Source organism: Pelophylax lessonae (assembly GCF_965119305.1).
Source record: "Pelophylax lessonae genome assembly, chromosome: 4".
NCBI lineage: Eukaryota > Metazoa > Chordata > Amphibia > Anura > Ranidae > Pelophylax > Pelophylax lessonae.
The window spans coordinates 161,068,820-161,093,895 of record NC_138771.1 but is presented as its reverse complement, the minus strand read 5'-3'; the positions used below and the strand labels follow the sequence as shown (position 1 = coordinate 161,093,895).

General features: G+C 37.2%; 1 protein-coding gene across 3 annotated transcripts in view; it reads left to right on the top strand.

Annotated features, from left to right (window-relative positions):
- PLXNA4 (plexin A4) overlaps window positions 1–25,076 on the top strand; it is a 965,210-nt gene that overhangs the window by 933,104 nt on the left and 7,030 nt on the right. For all 3 annotated transcript variants that reach the window (XM_082255302.1, XM_082255301.1, XM_082255300.1), the window contains 3 exons: window positions 7,448–7,617; window positions 14,375–14,587; window positions 21,365–21,515. In XM_082255302.1, the coding sequence (XP_082111428.1) occupies window positions 7,448–7,617; window positions 14,375–14,587; window positions 21,365–21,515 (534 nt within the window). The remainder of the gene's footprint in view (window positions 1–7,447; window positions 7,618–14,374; window positions 14,588–21,364; window positions 21,516–25,076) is intronic.

The window sequence follows — 25,076 nt, the reverse complement described above, 5'->3', positions numbered from 1 at the left end:
AACGAATCTCCTCATATAATCCACAACTCCCACAGCTATGTTGGAGACACTGTGGAGAAGTAGGTTCCCTCTGCTGTATTCCATGGAGCTGCTCCCGACTAAACAACTTTGGTAAGGACATTTTTAACATTATTTCTTAAATAGCTCAACTCACTATTTCCATGTCCCTGGAACTGGCCTTGCTTGGCCTTACTATAGAAACTGTCCCTCCGACTATGCGTACAATAATTATCCACATCCTTTTGGCAGCAAGGCTATCGATTGCCAGATTATGGAAATCCACCACCCCGCCATCCACAGAGTCTGTGCTACAACTGACTCATACCCATTGCACATATGAAACAATGTTGCCTCCCTCCAGGACAACAAATATTCGTTCATATAGAGCATGGACTCCCTGGATGGTCTGGTACTCACGTCACCTTCCCCACTCAATGTGCTACTACCAAGCAATCTCAGTAGGCACTGTCTTCCTTCCCCTTTTCTTTCTCCCAGTCCCAGAATGGTTCTAATTTTCATATGTTACACTGGTTATTGTCCTTTATTATATGTCAATTGCACCGTTGTCTTACCTTTGGATTGCTCTGTTTTTCCATACTATATTGTTATGTCTTATGTACTGCACTTTAAAAACCCTTCCATAAAAACTATTGAAACACAAAATAAGTGCCCTAAGTTAAACTCTATCAGCATACGTTAGCAGGAATATGAGGAACTCTGTATCTCACTCACATAAAGTCTCAGCCCCCTTCCAGTTCCCAATGTCATGACGTCACTGCACAGATTCTCCCCCATGGGTTACATCTATGTAACTTCCTCAGGTTTCAAAGTTTATCTGTGTTGTAAGCTTAATTAAAAAACTATTTCAGTGGGTGACTACACTGCACTTCATATATTAAGTTAGTTTGTTTGTTTTTTGGGTTATTTGGATGTACAAACTTCAGACACAGCATATTGCTGGGCTTGAAAGGCAAAGGGATGTAATGTTTGTCCCTGTGTGTTTCAAGCCCAGAACTACACTGAAACAGAAGCTTGCACATCTGAAAGACCCATCACCCAATAATATGAAAAGTGACTTGGCACTGTATATGAAGTTCAGTGTTGTGAGGAGTACAAAAATCTGTATAGTGGAAAGACAAACCATCCTTTGCATTCAATATGTTTTATTCATTTATCAAAAGTGGAAATACAAGTCAACAAAAGTAATAAAGATTCCAGGAGAAAATGCATAGTTACAGAACCAGAAATAACAGAATATATCCACTGACATTAAAAAAAAAAAAAAAAACCATCATAGTACTCAACAATAATATAGATGAATAACAGCTCTAGGCAGCAAGGACAACACAACATTTTAACAGAATAAACGCCCAGTATAGGAGAGCAAATTCTACAGGTCACGACTCTTAAGGACAGTTTTCCTGCATCTTAAGAAAAAAGGATCTTATTTTAAGGACACAAGGACAGTGAGGGGCTCGTTTTGAACAGTGAGGGCCACTGGTTTAAACTGCAAAAAACAATTCTTAAAGAGCTGAGAGCATTTGGCACCATCTGTTTTCCACATATAATGCAGTTTTACCATCTCTAACTCACCAATTTGATAACAATTACACAGCCTTTTGTCAGGTGATTTAAATAATTAACACCTATGCAGATGCCTTGACACCAAAAATGGGATTATATAATTATTGCAGGGTAGTTCCACAACTTTCCCATCCTTTTCTTTGACAATCAATATCTGTCTTGACATATTCCATGGTGACTGGATTAACGTGTCTGTGCTATATTGATATAATTGCTGGGGTATGTTCCTGACATTCTTCAGAACTGAAGAAGCCTCAAATAAGCCATGAAAGCCGCAAAACATCTTCAACATAATAGCTACTACTACTGTTACTACTACTACTAGCTATACCATGACCTGGATATGTGAAATCCTTCACAGACCTTTGTAGTGCAATGGAACTACTGACCATATGATGAGGAAGAAATAAATAATCCTGGGGAGGATTAATGAAAGAAATCCAAGAGAAAACAGAAAGCATCAAAGAAGACATGGATTGTGATGTGGACAAGGGCTCAAAAGAGCCAGGAGTCAGAAAATGGATAATAAAAGCAACAGATAGCATGGAATGATCAAAAACTGCTAAGGCTGCAGAATGAGAGTAATAGGAACAACAGTTTATTGAACAGAACCCTGCCGCGTCCCCTAATATAGAAATATACATATATATATATATATATTTGTGTGTAATACTTTAGTTATACATTACTGTGTCTGTGCATACAAATTGCGATAGCTTGTGTCTTGGTCTGGGAAAGGTGAGGGAAAACTCTTTATTGGACTACCACCAGCAGGTGCTTACCCACAAATAATATCAGTCCTGGCTAAGGTTACCAGATTAAGTCTACTAAATTACCTTTAGCAATCTCCATACTTTGTGGCACATAACTGCCAAATATCGAAGTATTGGATCACTCTCCTATCAAAGGGCTGGTAAATACTGTATTTTTAACAGATAGTATTAATAAAAAGGTCTTCACCATGACTGGTGACTAGAATGGCTAAAACACATCAGTGGCTATCCTTTTACCCCTCTGGATCTACAACAAAGTGATGAATTTTAATGAAAAACAGTGGCTTTGATTCAATGTGCTGATCTCTTTGCTTTCTAATGAAAAAGGTCACCAGGAGAACTTGAGATTGTTGGATTGATGAGGGAGGAAAGTATAATATTTTACTCCCAGACTGCCTTTATAATCTTGCACTCAAAACAAATAAACACAAATCCCTGCTGTATACCAGTCTGAGGGTGTTGTCCAACATACTGGGATTAATTTAATAAAACTAGAGAGTGAAAAATCAGGTGCAGCTCTAAAACCAATTGGCTTCCTGTTTTTTTTTTGTCAAAGCTTAATTGGACAAGCTGATGTTGGAAGCTGATTGGCTACCAGGCACAAATTTTGCACTCTCCAGTTTTAGTAAATCATCTCCACTGTATATTTGTATGTTGGGATTTTTTTGTAATGGTTTGATGGCTGTGTGGAGTAGGGATGATCGAACTTTTGAAAAGTTCGGTTCGGCCAGAACATCCGAACTTCCCGAAAGTTCGGCCCGGATTTCAGAACCCCATTGAAATCAATGGGACCCGAACTTCGGTAATCAAAAAACACAATTTTTAAGCCCTAAAACCCAATAAATGCCCCTAAAAAGTGCCTAGGGTTCTGGGTCATGCCCCATTAACTATTAATCACACAAAAAAAGTTCTTAAAAATTGTCATTTTTGATAAAAAAGCCAATTATTGAAAAAAAACAAAAAAAAGAGAGATTTTTTGATTTTGACTTTGGATTTAGTATCGGGGGGGGGGGGGGGGGGTCTAAAAAGTGTACATGTGAAGTTTCAGCTCTGTAGCATGTCCAGAACCATGAAAAAAAAAAAGATAAATTTTCAGTAGAACAGGGATGTGGGACCCTCCTTTTACACCTATATGATCTTTTTTTCTGGTTCTGGACATGCTACAGAGCTGAAACTTCACAGGTACACCTTTTAGACCCCCCAGACACAAAATCACACAAAAAAAGTTCTTAAAAATTGTCATTTTTGATAAAAAAGCCAATTATTAAAAACATTTTTTTAAAAAAAGAGATTTTTTGATTTTTACTTTGGATTTCATATCTGGGGGGTCTAAAAAGTGTACATGTGAAGTTTCAGCTCTGTAGCATGTCCAGAACAAGAAAAAAAAAGATCGTTTGTATTAGAAAACTTTCAGCACAGGAGGTTGGCTTCCCTGCTGTAACACCTTGCCGGTTTAATAGCAGGCATTTTTTTGGGTTCTTTGCAGTCAGGAAAAACATCTGAACTTGTGTATAGTGGTACTGTGCACAAGTTCTGATGTTTTGCCTGCCTCCAAAAACCCCCAAAAATGCCAGCAAAAACACACCTGGGCATTTTTTTTTTTTTTGACGCTAGCGTTTTTTTGGCATTTTTTGGGGTTCTTTTGAGGCAGGCAAAGCATCTGAACTTGTGTATAGTGGTGTATATACACACATACATATATTTATATACACACCTAGACATATATAGGTGTGATAGTAGCAGAAATATATGCTTGCGCTAATGAAATCATTTACAGTAATATATTTCTGCTACTATCACACCTATATATGGCTAGGTGTCTATATACATATAATTATGTGTGTATATATACCACTATACACAAGTTCAGATATTTTGCCTGCCTCAAAAGAACCCCAAAAAATGCCAAAAAAAACCGCTAGCGTCAAAAAAAAATGCCCAGGTGTGTTTTTGCTGCCATTTTTCGGGAGTTTTTGGAGGCAGGCAAAACATCAGAACTTGTGCACAGTACCACTATACACAAGTTCAGATGTTTTTCCTGACTGCAAAGAACCCAAAAAAATGCCTGCTTTGAAACCGGCAAGGTGTGAAAACCGAGGAGAGAAGCTAACCCCCTGAGCTGAAAGTTTTCTAATACAAACAATCCTTTTTTTTCTGGTTCTGGACATGCTACAGAGCTGAAACTTCACAGGTACACGTTTTAGACCCCCCAGACACAAAATCACACAAAAAAGTTCTTAAAAATTGTCATTTTTGATAAAAAAGCCAATTATTGAAAAAATTAAGAAAAAAAAAAGAGATTTTTTGATTTTTACTTTGGATTTCAGATCTGGGGGGTCTAAAAAGTGTACATGTGAAGTTTCAGCTCTGTACCATGTCCAGAACCATAAAAAAAAGATTGTTTGTATAAGAAAACTTTCAGCACAGGAGTATGGCTTTGCTGCTGTAACACCTTGCCGGTTTAATAGAAGGCATTTTTTTGGGTTCTTTGCAGTCAGGAAAAACATCTGAACTTGTGTATAGTGGTACTGTGCACAAGTTCTGATGTTTTGCCTGCCTCCAAAAACCCCCCAAAAATGCCAGCAAAAACACACCTGGGCATTTTTTTTTGACGCTAGAGTTTTTTTGGGCATTTTTTTGGGTTCTTTTGAGGCAGGCAAAACATCTGAACTTGTGTATAGTGGTATATATACACACATACTTATATGTATATAGACACCTAGCCATATATAGGTGTGATAGTAGCAGAAATATATTACTGTAAATGATTTCATTAGCGCAAGCATATATTTCTGCTACTATCACACCTATATATGTCTAGGTGTGTATATAAATATAAAAATATATAAAAAAATATTTAAAAGGAACATTACAAGGAAGAATAGAAAATGATTGCCTGTAGGTATATTTATACAATTTCAAACATTCTCCTTGGAAAGCTTAGTCTGTGGGGTGGTCATAAAAGTGCTTTAGAAAAATGTGATATCTGTAAACTATGAACATGCAATTGTTTCCCCTAAACATAGGAGGCAGTTTGAAGCTGCTAATCTCTGTTTTTCCCACAAAGAATTGTCAGTATTAAAGATAGGAAAAAAGCTTCATGGCCATTCTGGTTTTACACACATTCTGTTCTTATCTCCTGGACATACTTCATAAATGTACAAATGTGAGTTTTTTCTCTTTCTATGCAATATGTATTTTCTTTCTATGTATATGTATATAAAGCATAGAATCCCCCTAAAAAGGAAATGCAGATCAGCAGATAAAAATGTAGATAGAAAAGGAAGCATAAATGTTAAATAGTGGTGTAACCTGCCTAGCTATACAATGTGGAAAAACTTTGTGAATCATTAGCTTTGCTGAGTGAATTTAAGAATCCTGTAACAGGTAAAACTTTTCATATACTGTATATATTTCAATTATGTTTTTAACCGTTTGCCTAGAACTGTATATCCCATGGTTTAAGTATGATTTTAAAGAACAGAATGTCTTAATAAATGCAATCCTAAGACACATTTCGTAGCATATTAAAAATAATACTGTTATGCATGCTGCTTGCTAAACTCTATGCAAACAGAATTCACTAAGTGCAGGTGTTTTCAGGACTAGAATATTCATTTCCCTAAAACTTGCATAGCACAAGCAGGTGTTGTCAAAATCCAGCTTTGATTAAATTCATTCCTTCACTATGCTCAAATTATTTTTCATCTTCATAAAACGGTTTGATTACATTTTTTTGTTTAACACATAACTTTATTTTAGTTTTTATTTTATTTTTTTGGCACTCCATAACATACTGTACATTGCTAAATATATGTAAATCAAATAATGGTTTAGGCTTGTACAAAGAAAGAAATACAAAAAAATGTGTTATAAAATCACAAATCACTGCTGCTTATTTCAAGTGAAACTATAGTTACATGGCTAAATAAAAATTTTCAGCATGCATATGTTTACTGTTTACCTGAAAATTTGTATTTCTGATCTACACGCCTATGCTTGGCTAAAAGACCACTCTGTTACTTTTCTGTGTAGCATTATTGCTACCTGAATCAGCTTATCTGCTACCTGAGTAACCTCCCTGCTCCTTAAATAGCTGATGTTGCTGATTCATTGTCCAATTGGTACACTGGAGGCCAAGAGGTGATATCTACCAAAAAGAGTTAGAGTGTGTTGTAAGCCAAAGTCAGTTCCGGGTTGGCAGCCCATTGTGCTTTTCCCTCCACTTTAGTGTCTTCATTCTGATGGTGACAATATCTACAGCAATATATTTTCCCAAGATATTTAAATAATATATTTCAAACCTTACATGCTAATTCATTCACAATGTTAATGTTATCAAAGTTGTCAGAAGCTCAGCAGAAATACATTCCACAACAAATGCAGCAACTTGTTAGATGCGTAGAACGTTGATATAGACATGTGCAGAAGAGTCAGTGATGAGCAGTGCTGCCATGAAGTCAAGTCTTGGTCAGTAAACAGTTAGTATTTCCTCCCATATTTGTTTTTTTTTTTTGTCATCTAAGGCTTTTGATCTCCTACCACAATGCTAGTCCTTGTACTGGTAATTTTTTGATTCTATGACTCTGCAATATATTGTCCATCCAGTGCACTAAAACAAAGAAAAGTGACACCAAACTCCAGAGGATCCAGCCAAAATATATGAAAGTAAGATGTGGCTTCAGCCATCTACTCCAAGGCCATGCCCCTCTGATGTGTTTAGCCCCCACCCACAGCACTGAAGCCGCATTTTACTTCCATATATTTTGACCAGGTCTTCTGGACAGCAACACTCCACTTGTTTGTTTCAGTGCACTCTTACTAGGGCTGGGATGAACCCTTCTGATGCCTGGAGTGGCACTTCAAACAGCGCTCTAAGTTCTATTGCTCAAGGCCCATTGTACATCCATTGTTCTCTATACATTGTCCATTTACTGTTCACTTATTGTTACTGTTTTTACTCTGCAATATATAACTAAGAAAAATATAATATAATTTTAAAATTGCTTAGTTTTCAGTATCTGAAATAGTTGACTGTTGTGATCCATATTTGATAATCTTTTCACAGTGTTATTGTTTTTTTGATGCAGGGCACATTACAGAAATTTGTAGATGACTTGTTTGAGACTATATTTAGCACAGCACATCGAGGTAGTGCTCTTCCGTTAGCTATCAAATATATGTTTGATTTTCTGGATGAGCAAGCGGACAAGCACAATATCCATGATCCCCATGTTCGACACACCTGGAAAAGCAACTGGTAAGTTTTTGGCCATTTGACAACAGAAAAAGTCTGTGTTTTATTGTCCAATGTAATCTAAATTTTAAGGACATTACACCTAGCTTTCAGTTTGAAAACAAGAAGAGATGTTTAAAAGAGGGGAAATCAATCCATCCCCACTGACAAAGAGCAACAAGCTGAGTTTTCAATGAGGAAGTCCAGCTTCTAGATCTTTAACACTTTGTTAGGACAGGCAGTGTTCAAATCTAGTTTTCAGTTGATAATGAGATATGCCAGCAATTTACAGGCAGGGCTAATTATGGTAAACCTTAGCCCTCCCAGCCCCCTCTGCATAGCAGAGAAAGCCTTCGGTTTTAGACTTTTCAGAAAACAGCAAGTAAAAAGTAAACAGCATTTTTTAAGTTACGGTATGTTAATAAGAACATGTGGCAAATATAAAGTAGGTGTTATCCCAAATTTGGCTGAAACAGTGGAAATACACTTTAAGCTAACCCTGACACTCAACTAACCCATACAGAAAACTTGAACTTATCCTTAAAAGTAATATATAACACCTAAATGTAACTGTTAACAACTCTGAAAATGAATCATTAGCACTTAATCTAAACTTAACCATTAGCCTAACCCTAATATACAAATGAAAGCTCCAATACATTGTTAACTTTTATTTATGTGCCTATAAAGGCCATTATTTTTCTCTTTGAGCGTTAAACCAACATGCTTCATTTAAACATAATATGTAGAATATTATAATCTGGTTATTTTTTCTGTATCATTAGAAAAGAATATTAACTTAGTTAAAGAACGCTAACAGCTATTTTTACAAAAAAATAAGAACCCTCTGCCCTACCCTAAGATTATAAAGTAAGATATGTTTTACACTATAGTAGATCATCTTTCTATACTTCAAAATACAAAAAAGGGTTTGCTCCTCTCTAAATTATAGAGTGCATGTCCATGGTAGGCATGGGAACATGATAGCGGAGGATAACCAGTCGATGAGACAGGTTACAAAGAGAAAACTAAGTGTGCACAGGGAATTTGTATGCTGATAATATGTCTTAAGAATGGCTAGTTTCAGCTTGGGCCCCCGTATCCTGTTTTAGGTCCTGGAAGCAGTTGCAACCCACAAAACCCTCAAAGGGTAACTCCACTTCTGTAAAAAAAATTACAGCAAATAAAAAAAAAAATAAAAATATATATATATATATATATATATATATATATATATATATATCATATACAGATGCGACACAAGACATAATTTATTGTTAATAAAAATTGCCTTTCCTTTTCATTCTGCAGCTGCTGTAATTTTCTGTAAAATCCAATGCCGTATGGCAAGCTGGAGGCATTCTGTACACAGCTAGATGTAATTTCCTGCTTGTGTGATTGGCTCAGTGCACTAAGATAAAAGTCAGATTTTAGGCACCTTGTCCAACAGAAATGTAATTTTTGGTAAGCTGCTCCTAAAGAGTTAATCACTTCTAAAGGTATGCAGGCACTGCAGCTTTCCTCATTCGAGCCCTGTGAGTGCATCTGCTGATCATTAAAGGAAAAGTCACTCCAATTCAGAATTGGTATCCAAAATACATTGAAGAGCTAGCTGTTTTTTTGGAGAGCAGAAACAGGCAGGCATTTACAACAACGTTTGGTAAAATCCTTGTAAGAAGGGATTGCTTTTTTTTTTCCCTCAACAAAAGTGGAGTTAATATTTAAAGTTTCAGCAGTGCCTTTCACTTTAATCAGAAATGTATTAGTTATAGGTTCTGAACTTGAACTCATAAAACTATCTTCCTTATCCTCCTTAAAATATCCTGCACTGACTAGAATGTAATCTCTGACATTTACATACACTTAATGCAATCATTATAAATAAACTGTTGATGTAAATAGTTGTAATTTACATATTTGGACTGTAATATTATTTTCCTGTATGCAGACAAGGGTGTTACGGCTGTGGAAAATATTGACACTTTACTGTAGATATACTGCAGTGCACACTCTTATTATTTAGGAATTGCTAAGATTTATTTGGGAGGAATTCAGTAGAAGTATTGTTGCAGTATGGCTCTTTCAAAAGGTCCTGTGCCAGATTAAAATATCCCTGCTGCTAGTTTCTATAGCGTTACCGACATGTATGAGATTAAGGTTGTTCCTACTAGTGCCACTATTATAAAGTGGCACTATTAATGCATCAAATTCAAAAATAATTTGCTCCATTTCATAGATAGTGAAAGTAGAGGTAATTAAGGCTAAACAAGAGGCAATTAAGACAAGCCAATAGCTTCCTTGCAATCAGTGATGCTGACAATGGGCGGAGCCTGATGGAGAAGTTGAGACACAAATTCCTCTTTGTTTGTCCTCTCTTTGTGGCTGTCAATTCGCCCATTGCCCATTGTCAGTCACAAGGGGAGCAGACCTAATGGGCAACTATTGTGTCTGAATTCCCATCAGGTTCTGCCCACCCTGCTACAAAACTCTCCAGCCTGTGTGTGATACCTGCAGTTGCAGGGAGGGAGCTCAGCCACACTAGAACAGAATGTCTGTATGGACTCTTTCCACACTATCTGCTTTGCATGTTGCTTTCCTCAACATTTGGATGCGTAGTGGAATTTTAAAGAGTGTCCTAGACACTTTTTTTAATTCTCCAGGTTGTGTTATATATGTTCTTGCAGAATCAACATAATGCAATGTGCATTTGCCTGGAAATTATAACATGTTTACTTATTTTCCTATGCACAGGTGTAATTAAAAGTTTACTTTGTAAAGCTATTTTCATTTGTACTGTTTTCTGGAAGCATGCTAACCATGTTACAACTGTAATAAAGTATGTTTTTTTCACAAGTGTTTTTATATCAGTATGAGGTGAGGCTTGAGATTTGTTAGTTATTATTCAGTTATGCAAGATCTATATCTTGCTGTGTCACATACTACCATAGTGCTAGTGATTGAGAATGACAGTGTATTTTTCTCTATGATCAAGGGCTTACTGAAGCCTGTATTGTAGACTCATTGATGTGAAGGTCTATAAGAAGTGACTCAAAGTTAATTTAATCTGATTGCAAGGAGATAATTTCTTCATTTCCTCTCTCCCCTCCCTCATCCCCTTTAAATAAACCTCCTGCTCATTTAGTCTGAGTGGCTGCAATCAGTTTGAGATTAAAAGCGCAGATAATGTTAATAATATGCTAATGCTTCATTAGTCAGACACTTATTGGTGCCCAGGCTGTGTATATGTGTCACTGCTGTGTCCTGATCCAGCTCATTGTCACAAGGGACAGGAAGAATTCCATATTCCCAATGTTCTCCTGCCAGCATTATGTACAGTAGAGGGTAAAGAGCAACCATTGTTGAAATGAGTTATATTTGTTATAGATATGGGGCTGGATTGTTATTGTGAAACATAGCTTGATGGTTAACTTGTATATAAAGTTAGATTGGATGGACATAACCTATATTAGATGTTTACTAATAATTTAACTGATAGTCTAAGTCTAAGAGATTTCTGGCCATGTTAATAAATTAAACAAAATGTGCATGATCTGGTGTAAAGTGATCATAACCTGACAAGCAGGTGAACATTATGAGCTAGACCTTGGAAGAAAGCTGCAGTTAATCGCCCATGATTGCAGTATTGCCCCACCATGTGCAATCAGTTGCTGTTTTCTGCTAATGTTCATTTTACATTGATTGCATTACACACTGAGATAAGTAATAAACAATTTTCATTAATTAAGTAGCTCTGCTAAAATTACTCAGGTAGCTGAACCCTAAGAAATTATACTTTTTTTTCTACTTGATAACATTGTTGATTATTGAATTAGGCAGTGCATAAAACATGTCTTGCAAAGTGCAGTAACCCTTACCAATCACAAATCATCTGTTAATTGATCTTCCTTAAATAAGGTGACTTCCTGTTTCAGTAGATAAGTGTAGTGCATATCACTTTTGCATGACCTGACCGAATAAAGGCAGTTGATCAAATGTAGATTATGCATTTTAGGTTCAAGAAAGATACCAGATTTCTTTCTACTTTAGTTTTCTACTTTTAGACACTATCCATTATTGGAGGGCGCTTAACATAATCATTTAATAAATAACATTAATAAGCTATTGCATTGACCGTCATTTAATTGAGCACATAAGAGGGCCAGGAGAGTAGTAGCGATCACCAGGTGAAACCGAAACCGGCCGAAATAACAATTGTTTAGGGTGGCTTGGTGGAATAAGTCCATCAATTTCAATATGATAGGAGGGCCATGCTTTTCCACTGAATGTCTAATCTGATAATATAGTTCCAGGCATGCACTAAAATACGGAAATTGGGGCAAGTAAAGGCCATTTGTGTGGTTACACTGAAAGGCACTGCAGAGCTGTATTTGGAAAAATGTGGGTACACCTACAGAATGAATTTGAAGATAAACAAAAGGGATGGGCCGAACACCCCCCTGTTTGGTTCGAAGCAGAACTCCCGAACAGGGGAGTTGCTCTAACCCCAAATGGCAAACTCCGTTGAAGTCCATAGGAGCGGAACCAGAAAAATATTAAGTGCCCATTTTGAAGGCTTATTTGCAAGTGATTTACCATAAAAAGGGTATGAGGGTCTGAGTACTGCCCTGGGAGACATGTATCAATGAAAAAAAAAAAAAATTCAGGAGCAGTGATTTTAATTTTCTAATTATGCTTAAACTGCAACAATAATAATAAAAAAATCTTTTAAATATAGTGCTTGGGGGTCCCCTTAATGTATCTGTAAAGTGGCACATCTTTAGCATGTCTAAAACATGCTACAGCAAAATTACATTTCTGAAGAAAAAAAAAAATAGTCAAATCCCATTTAAAATGACTCGCGGTTACCTGGCTATTGAAAAAAAGAAAAATACAGCATGGGTCCCCCCCCCCAAATCCATACCAGACCCTTATCTGGGCATTCAGCCTAGCAGGTCAGGAAAGTGGGGAATGAGCGAGCGCCCCCTCCTGAACCATACAAGGCTAAATGCCTTTAACATGGGGGGTGGGTGCTTCGGGGAAAGGGGGGCCCTGCCCCAAAGCTCCTTGTCTCCATATTGATGAGGACAAGGGCCTCTTCCCGACAACCCTGGGCTGTGGTTGTCAGGGTCTGCAGGCAGGGGGCTTATTGGAATCTGGAAGCCCCTTTTAACTAGGCCCTGCCCCCCTATGGGTACCCCTACCCATTCACCAAAAAAGTGTAAAAAAGTAATAACCACACGAGACACAAGGTTTTTGACAAATTCTTTAAACTAGTGTCCCTCGTAAATCTATCGTCAATCATGCCACACGCCAACCCGATAAATAGAAGAAATAAAAAATGCTCTTGCATCCTTGGAGGCCTTTCCCCGTATGTTGGCTTTGCCATTTCTTATATAGGCAAGGGGGGCACCCTGTTATGTCACCAGGTGGCCCTGCCCCCCTCTGACATCACATTCTAAATTTGGTTAAAATGTGGCCATCTGTTGTCAAAGTGTTCAAATACCTTTTTGTTTTTTATGACTCTATCTACCAGCCATTTTAATTTTTAATATTAAAATGAAAAGCTTTGGATAGAGAGCTGGCAATTGTCCTTAGTTCTGAAGCCAATTAGTTCAGCCTACTAATAGCAAGGTGCAAAGAGGCATTTCTGTCTAATCAAGATAATATATTGCATCATGTGGTGCTTACTTTTAGACAGGTCTTAATGTTTGATTAATGTTAAATGTTTAAAAGGCTGTCCATACAGATATATCACTGGCATGAAAACATCATCCATTCCAGGTATGAATTGGTTAAAATGTTCAAATACAATATTTAATAAGTTTTAGCCCGCTATATTCCCCTATACAATGGACTGGAAGAAGCATAGTCAGAATTCTGTGACAGGAATGGTGGACAGGATGATAAGATGAGAGAACACTGGATCTTTGCCAGTGTGCTGCTTATATTTCATTTTTCAGTCAGCTGGTTAGAGTGCATCTTTAATCAAGGTGCATTACCTAATTATTGCAGAGATAGGGTAAATTATTTACCTGACTGTGCTGTCTGCCTTTGTAAAAGCTCTTTTTTATTAGATGAGAAGTAGGAAAAATAATTATACTCACCCAGGTGGATGCTGCATCGGCCTGATGCTGCATCTGTCCCCCACCGGCTCTCAGCCACTTGCTGATGAGAGGCTTAGCCAGCTGCCAGTCTTGGCATCTGGGTGTACCTCAATCATATGGTTGGGATCTTTTCAGAACCTGGGCCAGCTCTGCGACATTAACTTGACAGCTGGCTTTAGACTTGCACAGAGTGGGCCTGATCCTCCCATTCTGGGGTCCCCTTCTTGTGGTCTAGTCTCCTCCTCTTCTCCATATGCCACCACAGGAATCAGCTTTCTGAGCCCTGCTCTGTACGTCCATAGACACACACAGTGTGGCTCCGGCTGCTGCCTCACTGTCCTGTGAGACAGGGGAGAAAGAAGAGAACCACTGCAGATGGGCACAGTGCTGGATTGAGTGAGGCCTCGGGTAAGTATTTAGGGGTGAGGGGGTGATACAAATACTGGAACACTTTTATCTTAATGCAAGGAATACATTAAGGTAAAAATTGTTTCCCCTTAGAACCACTTTAAATACAAGATTTTTTTATCAGAATTTCAAACTTCTTTGCAAGTAAAACAACTTGTATATAAAGTATCTGTTCCAGTTGTTTATTAAGTTATGTAGTTGTCTTTTGTTTTTGTTTTTTTTTTTACATTTATTTTAATTATTTACCAAACATTTCTTTTTCTTACTAGCTTACCGTTGAGGTTCTGGGTAAATGTCATCAAAAATCCTCAATTTGTCTTTGACATTCACAAGAATAGCATTACGGATGCCTGTCTTTCTGTGGTGGCTCAGACATTTATGGACTCATGCTCAACTTCAGAGCACCGTTTAGGCAAAGATTCACCTTCAAACAAGCTTCTTTATGCCAAGGACATCCCAAGTTATAAAAACTGGGTAGAAAGGTACGTTTTTAAAACATGGTTAAATAGCATTATCTTGTTGCAGGAATTTGTGTTCCATGCTTATTTACTATATATACTAACATGCTAAAGCACACTATGATACTTTTTTTGTCAAAGGGTAAAAGGGTAAAATTGCCAACATTTTCATTCTGATGGTTTCATGCAAGTCATCAAGGTGTTAAAATAGTAATCTTAGGATTCATAATGCACATACCACAGAGATTCAATTCAATTCCTATAGTTTTGTTGTCCATTGTACAATGCTCTTCATAGTATTTACCCAGGAGAGAATAGATATGTATTTATCACCACAATTTGACCCCTTCTTTTTTTTTTATTGCCACTCTGGAGTAGCAAAGAGTTGTTTTTTTTGGTTAAATATAGTTGTTTTGCTGTTTTGGATCTCTTTCTAATTCACCAATTGGTAATTTAAGTAAATTAATCTTGAACAAATACAAGGGCTGCCAATAATGTAATACTTGAGTCACTGACCCAAAACAAATATGAATGTAAAACCAAGTGAACAATGGCTTGTTGACACAGGCCCTAAAGGTGCCATCAATATGAGATAAATGTCACTTAATCTGGAAGTGTCTAGCTACCTTTTCTACCTTTAGAACTGTGGATAAGTGAAAGGCCTGGTAATGGAAGACCCAACAGATAGTGGATCGAATTGAATGATCTAGACATTTAAAAAAGGACATTAGAGTAGCCCAAAAGGGTTGTTTTAATGAACACTGCCAGAAAATATGGAAATGAAAACCTATAGCAGAGCTACAACGCCAACATAATTGCGAAAATGAGGGGTCGTAGTGATGTGGAACTTCAGGTATTCTGTACCAAAACATTAAAAGCTTAAAGGCAGTCTCTCTCTGCACCACGCATTGGGATGTTTTAGAAATGGAGGACCAAATCTGATCCCAACAGGGAAGGAGAATAGGCCTCTGGAGGATATGAGACCATTTTCGCATATAGGTGTGCAGGTCATTAGTAAGAGGGGAGGCTTCATGAAGTATTTTATAAATGGAGGAAATTAAATAGAGCAGATAAGGGCCCTAAGCACAAATATATTCAAAGTTATGCAAAATGAATAAAAATGTTGCTGCACACTTCCAAAGTAATTTATAAAATACATTGACCTTATTTAAAATCTGTTTTAAGCATCGCAAATACACATCTTTTTTCAATCAGCACTTATATTCAAATATGGTGGGTCTGTCAAGGTTAAGGGTTGATCTCATAGTTTACACTCATAGATATTTTGTAATGTCAAAGCTTAATTTTTTTGGAGGTTACATTTGATTCACTATTGTTCTATTTAAACATATACATTAAGGCACTTTCAGCAAAAAAAGACAAGAACAAATAAAAGAAGATAACGCAAAGTTAACGGAAGAGATGTTTCTTTTTTAAAAGAGTCTAAAAGAAGAAATGTCTGCATTCCAAAGAGCAATAAATAAAGTCTTCAGTTTTTTCAAAATTACAATATGGGAATAGAAATATTCTTGCTATGCTAACACAGTCAGTTCCTCTTCTACAGGAGATCCAGAGGAGGTTAGAGTACCGCTGGAATATGAATCTGCTACATAGGGAGGCTTCTTGTAAATATATTCATTCTGCACATATGTGCAAAGCGCTGGACTGATAAAATGTGTAAGGTAGCATGATAACCAATCCACCTTTTCCCCCGTGCCTAATATATTGTTAATGCATACAGCATTTGTGCAGTGTTGAACATATCATGTTGACACACAGCAGCAGGTGCAATGTCATTTTGCTTCAGCGCATCTGCACATTGCTATGAATTGGTCTTTGGATTCTGGCTGAAAGGTTCCTAATAAGGGAACCATTAACATAAATCTGTGTAGCAGATTTGACTCTTTATATTTATTGAATTAAAAAAAAAAAAAAAAATCACAATAGGTGGTAATTAAGTTTTTCATTAAAAAGAGAAAATTCTTATTTTTATTACCTCTGTCTCTACCTGTACTAGCTATCAGAAAATCAAAGCACAGGATGTTAATTCCAGAATTAATTCAAATGTGTATTTACTGGAATACAAATGAACCTTCTAACTATTGTTTGTGAAAAGCATTGGTCTCCAGTATTTTACATTTTGTGATAAGAAACCAAATGCAAAATGCATCAGAGTTTATAGAACTGATCATTAGACCCATTGTGCCACCCCTCCCCTCCTGTTCTAGGACTACAAAGGGACCTGCTCCCATGTCACTGGCTGTGCTTGATGACAGCAAAGAGCCAATGGCTCCCACTGCTGTATCATAGCTAATGAGGAGGGAGAGAACTGAGAGAGCCTCTGCTCTTGTGGACATCGCTGGATGAGATCGGCTTAGGTATGTATTTAGGGGGGATGTGAGGAAAACTGCATAGAATGTAGTAGGGTAAAAAAACCTTCTGCCTTTTCAACCACTTAAACTTAAAGTATATGTCTAGGGAAAAAAAAAAAAACAATTCAGTAGATCTCTGCAATATATGCACCTTTCAGTATGTGTTACCCCTGATTTTCCAGGTAACCAGTGTGCTTTTAACTTCCTGTTTGGATTGACAACATAGCACCTCTGCTGCACTGAAATCTCAAGCAGTGTTGCCAGCCCTGCCCAGTTCTTCTCTGCTGGACTACACCACCATCTCTTCTCATCTCCATAACCACTCCTTGTTCATGTTTTATGCACTCCCCTTCACAAAATCTGCCTGATATGTGTTCCCCTTTTTACCTGCTTGTGTGAGAATAAAGCACCTGCTGTTTCTCCCTCCGGGAATCACTTTAGAGTGTGTTATAGCAGAAGAGAGGAACAGATAGAGGACAGTGTGTGTAGGAGGGGAGGGAGTGCAGGCAGAAGAAACAAGGAGGGGTAATGCAGATGGAAAAGGGGGAGAGATCGGGAGGTCTTCTGTAGTTCAGCAGGGAAGAACTGCGTAGAGCTGATAAGTCTACTTGGAAGTTTAGTACAGCAGAGACACTGTGTTTTAGGTAAAACTGGAAGTTAAAAGCATGCTGGGTTTCTGCACACCAACAGGTATTTTTTTGTACTTGCGGCATTACAGGAGGGGATAAAATGTGTTAAATATACATATATTGCAGAGGTGTACTGAATATACTTTTTTTTCCCCTGTGGCCACTCTTACGGTGTAAGTCACCCTTTAACCACTTCTGGACTGGAAGGAATTGCCCCCTTAATGACCAAGTAATTTTTTTGCGATTTGGCACTGCATTAATTTAACAGACAATTGCACAGTCGTGCGACCCTTTATTTTTTGTGCTGTAAACAAAAAAGAGTGACATTTCTGAAAAAAAAAAAAACAATATTTTTCACTTTCTTCTATATAACATTCCCCCAAAAAATTTAAAAAAATCGAATTTTTTCATCCTTTTAGGCCAATTTTTATTCTGCTACATGTTTTTGTTAAAAAAATTAAATTGCAATAAGGGTATTTTGATTGGTTTGCGCAAAAGTTATCGCGTCTACAAACTAGGGGAAAGATTTATGTAATTTTTATTTTTTTATTTTTTTTTACTAGTGATCTGCCATTTTTAGTGGGACTGTGACATTGCAGCAAACAGATCGGACCCTTTACTGACATTTTTTACAGTTTTGGGGGACCAGTGACATTACTACAGTAATCAGTGCTAAAAATATGCACTATTACTGTAATAATGAGATTGGCAGGGAAGGGATGAACCTAGGGGTGATCAAAGGGTTAAGTGTGAGACTAAGGGAGTGTTTACTAACTGTATTGGGGATGGGCTTGTGAAATGATCATAGAGACCTGTAATACTTTCACAAGCCCATCCCCATCTCCATTCGGAGCCGCCTGCCCGCTGCATCGGCTTCCCCGCTGATGAGCCGGGGCGGGATCGTACCGGTGGTGGCGTGCGCTTGCCCCCTAATCTTCCAAGAGTGAGCGCTGTACATGTACAGTGATTTGCCTGGGAGTGGCTGCCTGCCACAGTACATCTGTGGTAGGCGGTTGTAAACTGGTTAAAGGAGTTGTAAAGTCAAGAAGGTTTTTTATCTTAATGCTGTCAATGCTAAGATAAAAAGTCTTCTGTGTGTAGCAGCCTCCCCAGCACCCCTAATACTTACCTGTGCCCCCTCTCTGTCCAGTGATGTCCACGAGTCCTTTGGCAATCCTGGAGCTCTCCCCTCAGATTGGCTGAGATACAGCCGTGGTGCCATTGGCTCCCACAGCTGTCAATCAAAGTCAGTGAGCCAAGCAGGAGAGAGGCGGCGGGTCTGAACGGCAGCTCCGTGTCTGAATGGACACAGAGAGCTGCAGCTTGGCTCAGGTGCCCCCATAGCAAGCTGCTTGATGTGGGAGCACTCAATAGGAGGGAGGAGCCAGGAGCAGCAAAGAGAGACCCGGGCTGCTCTGTGCAAAACTAACTGCACAGAGGAGGTAAGTAGAACATGTTTTTTATTTAAAAAAAAAAAAAAACAAGACTTTACAATCACTTTAACTTGGCAGATGCCTGAACTCACTTTCTATGCTTAATAGGTGTCTACAGGACACCTGTCAGCTATTTTAGTATATCAGAATTTACTCCTAATTATAAAATCATGTATCATGTTGCAGACTGCTTTGGTGCACAGAATGTCAGAATGAAGAAATTAAATATGTAAATGATTGAGTCTAATTAACTAGTTGACAGCTAAGCACAGATGCGAATGGCAATGACTGATTGCCTTCTTCATGCAACGTCCGTTCACACTGGAATTACACCAGGGATGAAGGACATGGAGAATACAACATTTCTTGATGAGTATGAAATTCTAGAGGGAATGTACTGCAATGAAATTTGAATATTCTTTGCAACAAATTTGCTTCAGCTATTGGTGACATTTTTATATGCATAATTTGTTTGGCATCTTGAGACTATCATAATAATGTGTTAAGCACAATGTGCATGAGTTACACAGGCATGGAAAACTAAATACTTGACCCTCTCTATCCATTCTCATAAGGGCAGAAATATGCTATGTGAGTGCCATTGTTAGAGTACAACTGTTGCATTCATTCAAAGTTCATACTTCACTATAATACATATTCACTTGTCCTAGAGGTCTGTGACAAAACTACCAATATGATATATATAGTCTTTTATAAAGAGAATTCTATTTCTAGCAATACTGCCTACTACCTCCTCTGAGCACTTCCTGCTATGTTTTGAAAAGTTTCTTCTGGCAGAGGGATTACTTAGTTAGCACAATGCAGAACAGGTTTCTCATTTCCAAACGGAACCCTCTGGTGGTGGCCAAGAACAGCTTCTTTACTCCAAAGGTGTATGCAAACACCAAGCCAAGCCATGCTTTTTGAAGCAGATTTTTGCTTCAGAAAAGGTAATCCATCATATTGGCATTTTGGATAAACTGCAGAAAGATGTACCAATGCGTGATGTTTACTTAAAGTACAGTTACACTTTAATTTTGTAGAAACATACAGTACATACTTAAACAATCTTGAACCACTCAATGTCGTTATTATCCTTAGTGCGGGGGTCTTCACTTTCAAACCAGTTCAATTAGGGTAAGAGAAGGCAATATATAACAAGAGCCTTCTGTTCTTTGGAATAATAGTATTGAGTGTTAGTAAAAAAATGTAATTAAAAAAAAAAAAAAACTTTTATTAAACTCTGAAGAGGAGTCAGTGCAGTACAGACACTTAGTCCTGCCATATATGAACCCCAACAGCGTAATATATATATTGTTCACTTATATAATATCAACATATTAATATATTGTTCTCATGACCCATTAATGCTTCAGAAAGAGGACTAATTTTGGGTAAAGCACATCTTTTATCTGTGGGTGGAAAACAGTTTCCCCAGAGGAAACCCATAGAAGCATTTGGAGAATATAAAAATGCCATGTAGTAGTGTTCCCGTTAAACAAATTCAAAACTTTAACACAGCAAGGCAAGATTAATAATCTCTTATCTGCTGAAGGGCAATATGGTGGCTAACATTTACAATTACATTTTACTTATGTATTTCCTGTGCATGACTAAATAGAGGTCTACAATTTCTGGATTTTTTATTATGTGGCATCATTCTCTTGAATAGCAAGTCTAAAGAAACCATTGGAAGAAAGATACAATGGTATTTTAAGATTTTGTGTCTTACATACTTAAGCTGCAGGGAGCGTTCTCTATGCTTATGTATGAACAGGCATAATAAAGCCAACATCTTGTATCCATTATATACAGTTAGCACAGAACTTAGCAAGTCCTATTAGGTTCTAAAGGAAGTAAAGGAGAGTATTAAATATAGATGCTTTGTACCATTCGAATATTACATACCTTTAGAGTTAAAAGGGCCAAAAGTATTCCTACAGTGTATGAATAATATACAACTAGATCAATTTTCAAACCGAAGATAAGGAACAGGAATCAGCCTTGTTAGTATGATTATATAAATATTCTAGAGAAGTTGAACATCTGATTTTGATCCTGTTCCATCTTCCTCTTCCTCCCTCTCAAAGTCTGTACATTTGTAATAGCAAGAAACAGAACTGTATATGCTTGAACAGGCTGATCGGTTTAGATGAAATGTAATTATAATGAGAATCAGCCAGCAGTGAGGAGTGAATTTTGTCGTGCTTTATTGTGGTATTACACAGACAAATCAGTGTCGGGAAATAGTTAAAACAATAGGAGTTGGTTGACAAAGAAAATAGTTGCATTTTTGATTAAATATTTTTATGGATTGAATGTATTTCTTATGAACTTCACATATAAGCTTTGTTTTTCCATTTTCAGGTACTATTCCGACATTGCCAAAATGCCAGCTATAAGTGACCAAGATATGAATGCGTATTTGGCAGAGCAATCACGTATGCACATGAATGAGTTTAACACAATGAGCGCACTCTCAGAGATCTATTCATATGTGGGGAAGTATAGTGAAGAGGTAAGTTTACATGATGTTACCCCTCTTTATTAAAATAACCTATTTTTGCAGCTGGAATTTTTTAAGCCAATTACTATAAGCCATACAGCAGGTGAAGCTCTTGATTCTTTTAAATATTAACCTTACTGATTCCCTAATAAAAAAAAAAAAAAAAAAAAAGCAAAAAAAAGCCTGTTCACAGAGTTGAGTAGCTTAAACACAATTTACTTTTAAAACAGACTGCATCAGAGGAGGGAATCGCCAACTACCCTTCCCCCCTTTTGGTATGTTTAGACATGACTTTATGGAGATTCAGTTAGACAGTAACATCCACAGACAGAATATCTACTACTGAGCTCTCTGGAAAACCTAAAAGGCTCTGTAACATCAGTGTCATGAATGTACCCTGTATTAAATAATAATTTGTAATATATACTATATACAATAAAACCTTGGATTGCGAGCATAACTCATTCCAGAAACATGCTTGTAATCCAAAGCACTCATATCAAAGTGAATTTCCCCATAAGAAATATTGGAAACTCATATGATTCATTCCACAACCAGTTATTCATAAGTCCTTCAGTTTGTAGTCCATATAAAAAGATTATAGCAATATATTAGTTTGTGTAACAATAAAATGTCCATCCACAAATGGCAGCCTCCACAAGGAGATTTGAAGCAAAATCCAGCAGAAGCTACAGTGTATATAAGTTAAGAGAGGCGCCTCTAAGTGTAGCAATATGGTTACATGTAATGAAGGTTCAACATTTAGCAATTCACATGGTTGATGATTAAAAGAGGCACATCTAAGTATGTAGGCATCCGGGGGAAAGCTGCCATCCTCCTCACCGCTGTCAGTTTGCAGTCATGACTGGGAAGAAAACACTGCAGTAGAGCGATCTGAAAGCGAGGCTTGAAGCGCTCGTGGAGCGCAGCGTGAAAGGGATGATGTCGATGGCGGTGCGGAGGACAGTCTATGTGGACAGATTTACCCTGAATGCCTGCCTACTTAGATGTGCCTGTTTTAATCATCAACTGAATAAAACAGGCATTGCATCGCTAAAAGTTGTATCTTCATTAAATGTAACCATATTGCTACACTTAGAGGCACCTCTCTTCCTTTTTTTCTAATCAGTTGTGAAATAACGCTAATTGAATATCAAGACATCGCTTCTTTTACAAGTCAAAACGTATAAAATAGGTTTTCTTGTCTTGCAAAACGTTCTCAAACCAAGTTACACTCAATCCAAGGTTTTACTGTATATATTATATATATATATATATATATATATATATATATATATATATATATATTAAGATATCTGTTTACAAATCTTACATTTCTGCTTAAATGTAATTTTTTAAATTAAATGTTGCCACTTAAAAAAAAATATTAGGTTCACATTTTAGGTTATAAATTGAATTCCATCTCCTTTGCAAGGTATATTTTAATTAAAAGTGAGCAAAAAAATCTAATTTACCACTTTGATTCATATTGGCTAATGATCTGCAAAGACTTTACTATGCCAGCTTCTACCAGCTTATGTTTGCTTAGTTATAATGTTACTAATCAAAAAGTAGCAGTGGTTTCAAATTGTGTGTGACTTTTGTAGTCAAATAGTACAAAGACACTATTTCATTTGGAGACAGAGACTATTTAGCAAGCATAACGAATAGCCATTTAGGAAATCATTGTGCACCTTATATGACATCCTCTTCCAACTCACAATTGCGAACTGGAAATGTTAAGCAGAAGAACATTGTGCGGTGCATCTGTTATTGGTTAACATTTTATCTGGAATTTAAGAAATGAGACATGCTTATGAAGTGATGCCAGCTCTGTGATGAGTATAGCATTTGAGAATGACATAGAACATCTGGGGAGCCATTGACATATCAACAAAGAAATTAGGAAAACATATGGACCCTGTTCAGAATTTTTTTTTGGAAACATACCGATAAAGAGACACAGGCAGAATATAGTACACAATGTATGCTTTATGATAATGAATCTCTGGAAACGAAGTCATTTGTATGGTGTGATGATTTTGTGTACAGCTAGCAAAGTCAAGCTTAACTTGAGAGTTTTAATCCCTCAGTGTTAATAGCTTTCTGTGCTTTATGGCAGGATACATCTCATTGCACAACACATCTTTTTGCTCAGCCCTTCTCAAATTTAGCAGAAAATGCTTCATTCTAATTAAAAACTTACTTAATTATTGGCTGACGGAAATTAATTGGCTACTGATATCAATGTGCCAGCTCAATAGCTGAGAACAATGGGGCAAACTGCATAGTTTTCTTTTGTATATATCATGTGTAATTCTGTTTTCCAGTGCTGGTGGAACTTGTATAAATAAGGACCAATAGACCTAACACACATGCTAGCATTTTCCTCAACAGAACTAGCTTTCTGTTAAGGAATCCTATTATATTAGTGCATTGTAATCACCTTTCCCTCAGCCTCTCCCTAGGTTGAAATGGCTGTTAAAATAAAACATTACTATGAAAATTATTAAGCAGCACACAGATAGATGCAAAATGCTAAAAAGGAATTGTAAACACTTATAGCAGCAAAATACTCACCTCACCTCAGCTCCAGCAATGTGGCATCCTCAAGCTCCCCAGCCGCTGACATCTTCGAGCAGCCGGCTTTTAGGTCTCGATTGTGGGCCAGTGTCATTGGCTGGGCGAGGTCGATGTCACTCACAAAAAAGAAAACTGATGAAACCACCACATGTAATAATTAGTAAGCGGCAATATTTTTAGCTTTGGTTTAATACTGTTTTAAAGTGGCAACAAATTATGTTAATTCATATACCTCATTGGGTTGATTTACTAAAGGCAAATAGACTGTTTCCCATTCACAGGCAAAAAATATATATATATTTTTGCTTGAAGAAGTTTGGATGATAGCAGAACCTCTCCTCATTTACTAAGATAAGGGAAATTATTTTGCGCAGACTACTTGGCTTTAGTAAATCAACCTCCCTATGTTTTTTTTTATTTATTTATTTTTAATGTGTAAGAGCTTGATCTTTTCTTACACCACTTATAGTTCCTGTATACCCTACATTTTTTAAACGCACAAGGTCACTTAATGTACAAATTACCTGACCAAACATACAGACTGTATATATATTTAGGTTCTAGGTGTGCTAGCAACAATGAAGCATTTTCATGCACTGCTGTTGTCACCAATAGGCCTCATAAAGTGCATTATGCATCAGAGATAGACAATACATGAAAATGCATCACAAAGATGTAAATTGATACCATTGAAAACAATGGGTGACTGGTGTAAATGCATACTCATTGGAGTAAATTGGCCCGCAGAATAAAGCCCCGTACACACGCATCGAAAATTGGCAGGGAATTTTCGTCCAACGTCCGATCTGCCGATTTTCGGCTTGTTAGTATGATGCTTCCGACAACCGACTCCGACTTTTCGGCCGAAAAAAATCTGGTGTGCAGACTATAAAATTTTTGTTGTCAAAACACGGCCGATTTTCGTGCAGTCAGTACTGATTTTGACAGAAAAATCTTATGAGCAAGACTGGGCATGCTCAGATAAGAAAG